General features: G+C 38.5%; 1 protein-coding gene across 4 annotated transcripts in view; it reads right to left on the reverse strand.

Annotated features, from left to right (window-relative positions):
• LOC107742746 (solute carrier family 23 member 2-like) overlaps positions 1 to 11,942 on the reverse strand; it is a 33,740-nt gene that overhangs the window by 8,192 nt on the left and 13,606 nt on the right. For 2 of the 4 annotated variants that reach the window (XM_016555777.1, XM_016555776.1), the window contains 5 exons: positions 9,489 to 9,551; positions 6,919 to 7,175; positions 5,204 to 5,299; positions 4,406 to 4,522; positions 1,857 to 2,014 (listed from right to left, as the gene is read on the reverse strand). In XM_016555777.1, the coding sequence (XP_016411263.1) occupies positions 1,857 to 2,014; positions 4,406 to 4,522; positions 5,204 to 5,299; positions 6,919 to 7,175; positions 9,489 to 9,501 (641 nt within the window). In that variant the 5' untranslated portion in view covers positions 9,502 to 9,551. The remainder of the gene's footprint in view (positions 1 to 1,856; positions 2,015 to 4,405; positions 4,523 to 5,203; positions 5,300 to 6,918; positions 7,176 to 9,488; positions 9,552 to 11,942) is intronic. The other 2 variants (XM_016555778.1, XM_016555779.1) reach the window with 1 other exon arrangement.

Consider the following 11,942-nt stretch of genomic DNA (forward strand, 5'->3'; position numbering starts at 1 on the left):
TTTTTCAGTTTCCGGTCTCCACCTCTGATTTAAATCTTACAGAGTGTCCCGGACACAGTGCACTGTCTGAATTGGAGCACTATAAAGAGCTGAAGGCCTTCATTACTGAGTGATTAAAAACATGAATCACAAGCACAAAGATCCACCGATGACCACAGCTAAAACTGAACAGACCCACTTCTCCAGACCTTGTTACACGAACAACTGACAGATTTTGTTCCAACAAAAGCAGCTCTTACAACACAAGAAAGCTGTCATGTTCTCTTCCACTTTCCAATTCTTTTTTTCTCTTTCATAATAAAATGCGGTCAGCCTTGTGTGTCTAAGCGGGTTGAGTGTCATTAAAACAGAGAAATGTTTTCAAAGAAATCTCAAGGCTAATGGTCCTCCACATCAGGAAAGTGGCCTTAAAAAAATGTAATTGGAGTAGAGAATGTAGATAAAAGCACCATGAATACAAGTGTCTGTGTCTTGCAGCCAGTGGAAGAAAACTTGGGAACGCCCTTCCTCTTCACAGAACTGAGAGAAATATTTTAATCAACACTAAATCTAGGTTAGTAGGTTACTTTCACTTTCAGCAAGAGGAAGGAGAAAGACAGGGAAAAGAAAAAAAAAAAACATTAAAGGTCCCATATTGTCAAAACTGAAATTTCCTGGCTTTTTTCATGATAACTTGAGGTCTAGGTGCTATGTAACTACCACAGCTACATTATTGTTCCAGCCACAATTAATCACAACAATGTATATACAATTACAAATGATTATATATAAATTGTCAGTTTGTTGTTTTATACACATGCACACAGACATTATTTCATACACGATATAATCGTGAGATGCAAGAAACAGACATATGGCAAGAAATCTGTTGACGCGCCCATAACAACAAAAGACGATACTTTATTTAACCTTTTCTGATAAGAAGTGTGCGCTGCAAACGCCAGCATTTTTGACGATCGTTTCTGTCCAGTCTGCTCGTACTTATACCGCAAATATATATTCTTAAGGACATCAAAACCTAAAACAAAACTCCAGAAAGGTGTAAAATATGGGACCTTTAAGAGAGCAAAATAACAGAATGTACTGTAAGGTGCAGGAACAACTGAAAAAAACACCTGACAATAAAATAAATAAATAAATAAATAATGTGGTAAAAAATGCAAAAGAAGACAAGGAGATGTTCTTTTAAGCCATTTTTGTGCAAAAACAAATATGGAAAGTTCACCATTGTGAGGCAGAATGATGCAGTGTTCAAACATATTCTGTACATCACAATGTGCTAATAATGTTCTTACATTGTGAACAGGCATTCCATTTTTATACACAGCTTGGCTGAAAAATATCGCACAATCACTACATAATTTCAATTACGATGACAAGCCGAGATTCTCCACAGCTGTCTTTACTGTGGTCAGAATGTTCTAGATGTTATCATCTTCTCTACCATATTTTCTGGAAGTGAACAAAAGCAGAGTGAAGTAGAAGCAGTACTTGCTGAACTTAAGTGCACTTGCAAACTAAGCCTGAATCTAACATCCTGAAAGTAATCAATAAAACCACCCACACACATAACACTACAACATGGATTTCTGCCATAGACTGAATTCTTTTATATATTTTGTTCAGAATAAAGGGTTCTGAAAAAAAGTTATATAAGGTATAAGTAAACTTTTGAGCTTACTTGTAAGTTAATTAAACTCCACCGACAGTGGAGCATTGCTTGGGATTCACCATGCAGGCTGGATGCGAACCTGTATCTTGCATTGTCACCATGGCACAATGTGTCTGGAACACATTCTAAACCTTGCTTTAACAAACACACACACACACAGACACACACACACACACACACTTACCGGCAGCCAAGGGGGGTCTGCAGCAGGGTGGTGATGCCCACACAAAAGAAAATGGTGCCAATCAGCTGACTGGTCGCCCATTGGTCAAATCCCACACACATGGCTTCAGCAAGCAGGAAGGGCACAGCGATAGTTCCACTGAAGCAGGTAAGATAGTGCTGAGGAAGAATGGTGTGGAAAGAAAAAATATCAGTATTTTTATCTCTGTTATCTCTATAAAGGAGAACATCAAATCCATGTCTGCTTCAATGTCAAGGGTCACTGCTGTAAATTCTAGGGCCATTGCTTCAAGTTGAGTGTCAGTGCTTTAAAGCAGTCACCCTCAACTTTCAGCAGTGAAACTAGACTTTAAAGTCTAGGGTCTCTGCTATAAAGTCCAAGGTCACTTCAATAAAGTTGAGGCTCATTGCTTTAAAATCCAAGATTAACTGCTGTGAAGTTGAGGGTCACTGCTGTAAGACTGAATGTTACTGCTCTATAGTTGAGCACCCTGCTTCCAAAGTCAAGGTTTCACTTCTGTAAAGTTAACGGCCACTGCTTCAAACTCGATGGTCAATGCTGTAAAGATGAGTGTCACAACTGTAAAGTTGAGGGTCATTGATGTAAAGTTGAGTGTTACTGTTTCCAAGCCAGTGTTCACAGTAGTGAAAGTTGAGGGCCAGTGTTTTAAAGTCGAGGGTCACTGCTTCAAAGCTTAGTTTCACTGCTGTAAAGTAGGCTTGCCGCGATAGACGGTGCTGACGGTGATACCGTTGTTAAGCCGCAACACCGGTTACGTCGTTTAGATTTTTTTATAGTAATAAAAATAATTTAGTTCAGTAAAAGAACAGACACTACAATTAAAAACTGAACGCGGCTGCTCAATGCAGCGTGCCGAACGACAGTAGCATCACAGATCAGATTTCTCCAGTGAGGAGAGTGAGTCGAGCTGACTGACAAGAAGAGTGAGGTGAGGTGAAAGATTAACTGCTGTGAAGTTGAGGGTCACTGCTGTAAGACTGAATGTTACTGCTCTATAGTTGAGCACCCTGCTTCCAAAGTCAAGGTTTCACTGCTGTAAAGTTAACGGCCACTGCTTCAAACTCGATGGTCAATGCTGTAAAGATGAGTGTCACAACTGTAAAGTTGGGGGTCATTGATGTAAAGTTGAGTGTTACTGTTTCCAAGCCAGGGTTCACAGTAGTGAAAGTTGAGGGCCAGTGTTTTAAAGTCGAGGGTCACTGCTTCAAAGCTTAGTTTCACTGCTGTAAAGTAGGCTTGCCGCGATAGACGGTGCTGACGGTGATACCGTTGTTAAGCCGCAACACCGGTTACGTCGTTTAGATTTTTTTATAGTAATAAAAATAATTTAGTTCAGTAAAAGAACAGACACTACAATTAAAAACTGAACGCGGCTGCTCAATGTAGCGTGCCGAACGACAGTCACAAAATTTCCTCACCGTCACAACCTTACTGTAAAGTCTAGATTTCTAAGTCTAGGATTCATTGCTGTAAATTCGAGGGTCACTGCTGTAAAGTTGAGTGTTACTACTTCCAAGTCACAGTTTCACTGCTGTAAAGTTAAGGGCCACTGCTTCAAACTCGATGGTCAATGCTGTAAAGATGAGTGTCATTGCTGTAAAGTTGAGTATTACTGCTTCCAAGTCAAAGTTTACAGCAGTGAAAGTTGACGGCCAATGTTTTAAAGTCGAGGGTCACTGCTTCAAAGTTTAGTTTCACTGCTGTAAAGTCTAGATTTTGAAGTCTAGGATTCATTGCTTTAAACTCGATGGTCACTGCTGTAAAGTTGAGTGTTGCTGCTTCCAAGTCAAGGTTTCACTGCTGTAAAGTTAAGGCTGATGTTCAATGCTATAAAGTGACGTGAAAGTGACATGACGTGACATGTGGCCAAGTGTGGTGACCCATACTTGGAATTAGTGCTCTGTATTTATCCCATCCAAAGTGCACACACACAGCAGTGAACACACACACACCGTGAACACACACCCGGAGCAGTGGGCAGCCTTTTTTTTTTTTGCGGCGCCCGGGGAGCAGTTGGGGGTTCGGTGCCTTGCTCAAGGGCACCTCAGTCGTGGTATTGAAGGTGGGAGAGAGCGCTGTACATTCACTCCCCCCACCTACAATCCCTGCCGGTACGAGACTCGAACTCGCAACCTTTGGATTACGAGTCCGACCCTCTAACCATTAGGCCACGACTTCCCCTAAAAAGATAAGTGTCACTACTGTAAAGTTGAGGGTCACTGCTGTAAAGTTTAGTTTCACTGCTAAATGTTTAGAGTCAGCGATTTGAATTCATTGCTGTAAAGTTAGAGGCCACTGCTTCAAACTCAGTGGTCACTTGTTCTAACTCAGAGGTCACTGCTGTAAAGATGAGGGTTACTGCTTCAAACTAGAGTGTTACTGCTGTAAATTCTAGATCTAGTCATTGCTATAAACCCTTAGTTGAGTCATTGTTGGTATATGAATATCTTAAACATTGTAGGGCACATCACTCTACACTTGAATGTTCAAGCCAGTATGTCCACATGTGGCTGTGCATGTGTTTGTACCTGTAAACCTAGGAACACACACAGGTACCAAGGTGGTGTGTCCTCTATGGTGTATATCATGTCCATTCTCCTGGCGTCTATGCTGTCTGCACTGTCCACAGTCTCTGATATGGAGCACTGAAGGGGAGAGGAAACACAAGACACATGGGATTCAGGCTCTGGGCTGTTCCTATGGTAACCAATCTCTATTACAGAGAAGTTGAGTGAGAGCTATAAACAGCAAACGCATACACACAGCAAAACTGCAGGCAATCAGTTCCTCTATATGCAATTATCCTGAAATGAACTCAAACTGCTAAATAAACTCCAAATTGATAGAAGACATTACTATCAGAGTTATTCAGTTACATCTTAAATATGTTGTAATGGAAAATACATACTTGTTTTAACAATTCGATTAATTAAAACAGTGCAAGGATACAGTACAGCCATAAAAGTCTTGTCTATGTCTTTCAAAGTTTTATTCTGAGATGCAACAGTTATTTGTTACGACAATTCAACTACCAGTTAAATAATTCTCATTTCTGACAAATATTAGTGAGAACACAGAACCAGAGAGACAAACTAAAAAAAGAATCCCAATGTGTTGCATCAGCATTGCTGTATTAGAGGCGAACACTGAGGAAATTCCACTGGTTGCTGTGACCTCCCAAATCCCATTCCCTCTGTGGGGGAAAAGTGTCGAGTCATAATGACTGAGCTATTACAGAACAGGGCTTAACACGGATATGCAGCCCCTTGATTTAAAGGTGAAGTGTGTAATTTCGAACAGTACCAAAAGCATTACAAAAAACTCACTTTGTCCTCAGTCTGGCTGTCTTTTGCATAAATGGCCATGAGTTGCGTGTCCTCCGCGTCCTGATCTCCGGGGGTCTGCACGACACCATTAACCACCTGTCAAATACAGTATACAGTAAGTATAATATACAGTATACAGTAAGTGACCACACTCATCTAGGGAAGAGTTCACCAAAACAAGGATTACATGAGGATTAGCTCTAAAGTAGTGGAGTTTTTGGTGGTTTCTAATTACATCATACTAGCCAGAAGATTTAGATGGCTGCAAAACGGTCGTTCAAACAACCTCAAACAATTATTATATACAGAAGTGACTCAGCAAGGGGACTAGAAAAGAACACGCGTCACTAATAATTCATCATCAATTTAAAAGAATGATATAATACACAAATGTTACAAGACATGGTTTGTTATGCAATTGCATTTAAGGGAGTGCTAGGCATGACTAAGGAACACTTGAGTCTTGACACTTCTTTTTAAATGAGTGAACAGAAAGTTACAGAGAGCAGACCATAATGAACTGACTGATAAAGGGTCACTTCTGTGAAAAAAAGACACTTTAAAAAGATCATTTCTAACAGCATGTCTCTAATCTCTTGACATGCTTTGTTTAAATATGCATGCTTAGCAACAAAAACACTAACAAAAAGCAGCAGCTGCTTATAGGTTGTACTGTTTGTTCCACTTTTAGAAAAACCTTTCCTGCAGTGGTGAGATAATGCAAACATGAGGTGCTCATGTTACAAACACAAACAAACTAATTAAATTAGTAATGTTTTACAATATATTATTTGTTAAAATTGGGTAGAATTATTAATGGTAAAGTTTTTAACATTTACAATGTTAATTTATAAAGAGATTATTCTTTGCTGTTAATTCATGCCTGTTCATAATAGATTCATTAATGTCATTTTATACTACAACTTGAAATGTAGGTATTAGGTATTAAAAATGTATTATGATAAAATGGATAGTTCCAAGGCTCACCAAGCCTGCATTTATTTGATCAAAATACAGTAAAAACAGTAATATTGCATAAAACTACAATAACTGTTTTCTATTAGAATTATTTTTCAAATGTAATTTTTTCCTGTGATGGTAAATCTGATTTTTCAGAAGCCATTACTCCAGTCTATAGTGTCACATGAGCCTTCAGAAATCATTCTAATATGCTGCTCAAGAAACATTTCATATTATTATCAATGTTGAAAACAGATGTGCTGCTTACTATTTTTGTGGAAACTGTGACACTTTCTTTAGAATTCTTTGATCAAAAGAACAGCATTTATTTGAAACAGAACAACATTTATTTATACCATCATAAATGTCTTTGCTGTTACTTTTGATCAATGTAATGCATCCTTGCTGCAATAAACCCTAAACATTTGAAAAGTAGTGTATTTACAACCCTACTGTGAAGTGTCACCATTATATTTATGACTTGAGTGTGTATCTTCAAAAGAAACCTTATGCATACCATGACTATAAATAAGTTGTTTGTCATTCCTTGTAGCTTACGGAGACTTGAAACAGAAAATTCTGAAAATCCAGCTTTTAAATGGCACATATTTAAAGTTGCAATTTGCACACCACACTGTCCTGCTTAAAGTACACGTGACCACAGTGTCCTGTAGAGTCACTGTAATAACAGGCTAGAAGGCATTGTTTCTGACCCTATGATTAGCATCATTCCACACAGACAAACACACACTCACTGGGATGGGATAGGAGTGTGCATTGTGTTTGTTCTCCTCTTCATATTTGCCAGGCTCTGCGGCGGAGTCCATGGATTTGGAGGTGGTGTTTTTACCAACACCCATTCCTCCCCTTTGCTCCTCTGCCTCTGCCTCTTCCTCCTCCTCTCCCTCTGGATCTGTTCCTCTCCTCCACTCCCTCTCACGCTCTGGTAGAAACACTGCTGCTCTGGCTGTCAGCACACTCTCATGCTCCACTGATTGGCCAGTCAAGTCATCTGGGGTTAGAAAACAGAGCAATGTTATTCATGAATGAATAATAAAATGAAAGTGCTCATCTGAAGACTTCCTGTAATCATTCCACAAAATAAAATGATAATCCATATAGTCATAAACCAATATAATTACCTAAAAATCATCCCTTCGTTTTTTGTTAAATAAAAACGGAGTACTTCACACTCATTTTATGGAGGCAAAGGCAGAATGAACGGATTAATAAGTTATGCAATGAAATGGAAACTTAAAGGAAATCCAGATCTGAGACCATTAATCCAGATCCGAGACCATTAATCAAATGAATAACGGTTTATAAAATCACATCCCACACTTTACAGTGTGGTTTTGGACTCAAACGACCACTTACATAACAATGAAGCGTGATCAAACATCTACATTTATGGACACAAGCAAAAGAGTATTTAAAAAAAAATAATAATAATAAAGTTTAAGGAGAGGTCAGAGAAATGAGGGGGGAATAGGATGATGAAGATAGGATGGGTGAGAAGCGAAAGAAAGACAGCGAGTGACTGATGAAGGTCAGTATGCTTTATCAGTGGACACATTTTGGTAACCATCAAGTCCTGTTTACTTTTCTTGTGGCCTCGGGCCAGCACTCTCCCTATTAATGACAGTGATTAGATGCGTCTAACCCCCGCCCCCCATATCGCCCATGATCCTGCAGCAGCCTTGAACTCCAGGACAATCACATCTGCTTGGTATCTAAAAGCCATCTGGGTCCACAAAACCCTCCTAAGTGCTACACATGCCGTGCCAGACTCCTACACGTGTCCAAACTAGCCACAGTCACAAAACGTCAAGATATTTTGACATTGACTTGGTTGACTTGGATGTAGATCAGATATTTAGTAGAATGTTAATAGATTATTCGATTATAATAGATTAGTATTATGATCAGTTATTATAGTTTTGCATCCAACATAGTTAGGACACGGTGTTATATTACTTTTTTTTTTTTATTTCCTCATTCATTCATTTATTCATTCAACCACCATATAACCGGTCAGACATATTTTAAACACTTTTTAACGCTTGATTGTCAGGTTGCCTTCAATTCATTAAAACCAAAATAGAACTTTAATTTCATTCTCATAACTTAAAGGGATAGTCCACCCAAAAATGAAAATTCTGCCATTAATTACTCACCCCCATGTTGTTCCAAACCCGTAAGACCTTCGTTCATCTTCGGAACACAAATTAAGATATTTTTGATGGAATCTGAGAGCTCTCTGACCTCCCATAGACAGCAAGGGTCCTTACTAGTATGGTAAATAATGACTGAATTTTCATTTTTGGGTGAACTATCCCTTTAAAATCATAACATTGCCATTATGTCCAATATATGAAGATATTTTCTTGGAACAACCTTTTTTTTAATAATATGATCAATTGTGTCAGCGCCAATAGCCTCGTGGGCAGCAAGCCGACTTACAGCGCCGTTGAGCTTCGGGCATCCTGAGCTCGAGTTTCGCCTCGCGAACCTTTCCCAATCCCCCCCCTCTCGCTCTCTCCCACTTCGCTTTCGGTCTAAATACTTAAAATGGCAAAAAATGTAATCTTTAAATTAATGGTCAATTGTGATCTCACATTTACTATCATTTTAGATTTTGCCTTAAAGAGTTGCTGTTGTCTTAAAGTCTGTGTAAAGAAATATTAAATGTGTTCCGAGTTTGTCACACCACAGATAAATGTGTTATTAACCACCCAGCCAAATTCGAATGATAAAATAGCCAAGTAAATAAAATAAGTTATTAAAATCTTGAAAAAATACACGCCTAAAACGCTGGGGGCGTGTCCGCTGTCTGCACTGAAACCACACCCACTGACAGGAAAGCTGCCACCTCTCTCAACTGTTAAATACCGCTACAACCTGAACCAACCAGGTAATATGCATTTACGTGACGAAGGCATAGCTAACTAGCAAACTGTAGGCTGTAGTAAATAACGGTAAAGAAGACAGTAACTCGCGATCGAGCGGGCAAACCACTGATGCTAATGCGCTCCAGTTATTATAGTGTTAGGGACAAAAAATGGTGAAAAACTGTTTAATGTTTAATGTTTAATGGACAATTTCACAGTCTTTGTAATGTGTTTTCAGCAATATATTTCTAACATTCACAATGCGTTTAGAAACGATTCTTTGAATTGCCTTTACACAGATTTTAAATCAAAAGTATTATTTACATTTTACTGAGCAAGTAGAGTTGATAATATAGATCTCTGTGACATTCTATTGATTTTTATTTGGAAAGCAGGTGTCCTAGTGCAGCTGGGGACAGTAAAGAAATGAGTACCTAGTTCACACATCACTCCCACCAATCAGGTCGGCCGGAAGCATCTGTGTGGGAGGGGTTAAACTGGGAGAAGAGAAGGATAGAGAGAGGGTGGAAAAGAGGTAGGGAAATGGAAAAGGAATGAGGGTTGACAAAAAGAAAGATAGAGGAGACAGGCATTAATTAGCAGCCAAAATACAAATCACAAGCCATTTTGCCACAAACATTTCTATTTGATTATTCAAAGTATGTTGTTTAATTAGCATGTTGATATTTTGAATGTGCTTGCCTATAAGAAAAGCTTAAACCAATATCGTCAGTTTAAAACAAGTTAAGCTCTACCAACAACATTTTTAGCATGCAGTTGATTGCCACAGACAATTATTTGTACTCATCCTTGTACTCGTTTAAACAGAGCTTGAATTTTGGCGCAGGTGGGTATTTTCCATAATTTTACTAATTCTCAGACTATGAAATCAAATTATTATTCTGAAAACTTTCACAGACAGAATCAGTGATTCATCACTACCACGTCTTCCCTTTTCACGAGAACTCAATTAGTATGGAGGACCTGAATCAGCTGCGAAATCTGTGTGGGAATTTTTTTTTTGCCTCTCAAAATATTCCTAAACTGATTGGAGTTTGTGCGCAAAATTTGCTGAATAACAGTAAATGTTACTGCACATGAAGACCCAATCTCAAACAGCACCTTATGGACTTCCTCATGCGAATCTACTCTTTGCCACATGGAGTTATGGGTAAAATCATGTCCTCTGCACAGTTGTTGTGAAGTAGAAGCTTGGGCATCCTTCTGAAACTGAAAGTGACTAAATATATGACTAAAACTAAATGGGATCTTGTCTGAATGCTGCACCAAATGATCTGGCAGACAAATGTTGAGACATTCATTTAAATAAATAAACTCTGAATATATGAATATATGAACTTGAGCACATTTTCTTAAAATAATACCACTGATCAGAGATATCTGGCTGTGTGTTGTCTACATGTGTACAACAGTGTGTGTGTGTCTGCCTGTGGGCACGTAGACAAACAAAGTGAGCTGTCAGTTTATATCAACATTCAGTTTTACTGCTAGTAGTCATGACCCATCAGGTATAATACATGTCCTCGTAATGTGATCATCAGCGGACGGTCCAAAACACAGCAGGACGGATCCATCCACAGATACTGCAGTCACACACGGTTTGTCTGAGCAGATTTAGTCCTGATTTCAAACAGAAGCAGATCGATTTGATTACATGACAGGCAGCTAAACAACAAATCCAACAACTCAAACTTCACAAACAAGGCATCCACGCAGATCTGGCAAGAGCCTGAGGTAAAAAAAAAACTCAGGGCCACAAAAATATTTGGCTAACTGGGGTGAGCTGGGTATATAATATCAATACTGGACTTCAAAATAGAAACCTTAAACCTGTCCTGGAGATCATCATCTCACTGGGAAACAATTATTACTGGAGCAAGACTAAACCACCAAACTCAAAACAGCTTTAGGACACCATGAGGAGGAGATTTAAGGAAGAACTTGAGGTGCTTTAAAGATTGTGAAGAGACAACAGACTTTTATTGTGGGAAGAAAACTCAAGACAGAATGTTTTGTAATATTCCCACAACATTGTCTGTTGCTGTACTGGTGACTAGCATGTGAAGCACATACTTCATTTTGGACACCTTTAACGATCCCATTATCTCATAATTACAGCTTACTGGTGTTTAAAAGGTTAAACCTAGACATCCAACCTCTTCCAAAGCACATATATTATAGGTAGGGATGCACGATATTATCGGACTGATATCGGAATCGGCCGATAATGGCTTTAAATGTAAATATCAGCATCGGCCAGATATGAAAAATTATGCCGATATGTCTTGCTGATAAGAGGAATACCTTAACTCACATGTGCTCAGGGTGTGCTAGTGATTAGATCACGTCAGCAGTGTGGCTCATTCTTGAAGCAAAGTTTTGGTCTGAATGATGACTAGATTCACTGGTTTGGATTGCTGCATTTAATCTGTGAAAGCACGTACAGAATGACTGGTTCGGTGTATGATAGAGTAAACAGTAATAGCACATACAGTGGCAGCAAAATAATGAGTATGTTTTGATTTAAAAGGTCAGAAGCTATAGCTTACAAAAAAAATCAAACATGACACTTGAAAATTAATTTTATATATACGGATTTATTCATTAATGTCTAATATATTTTATTTTTTAAACGAATCATAAGCTCTAAAAGATTTTCTGAATTTTTACAGCCCTTTTGCTTTAGACCATTTACAAATGTTAAATCTTAAAATAAAATGTTAGGGTTAACACTGCATCTTTCTGGGGGGAAAAATGCAGCGATTGATATATAGTTTATTTAGGCTATAGTTAAAGCTTCAATGTACTGTCAAAAAACCTTCATTGTTGTTTATTTAATTCTAACAAATAAGTTCTTGTTAAAAACT

This window comes from Sinocyclocheilus rhinocerous, unplaced genomic scaffold (assembly GCF_001515625.1).
Source record: "Sinocyclocheilus rhinocerous isolate Xijiao unplaced genomic scaffold, SAMN03320098_v1.1 scaffold2212, whole genome shotgun sequence".
Taxonomy (NCBI): domain Eukaryota; kingdom Metazoa; phylum Chordata; class Actinopteri; order Cypriniformes; family Cyprinidae; genus Sinocyclocheilus; species Sinocyclocheilus rhinocerous.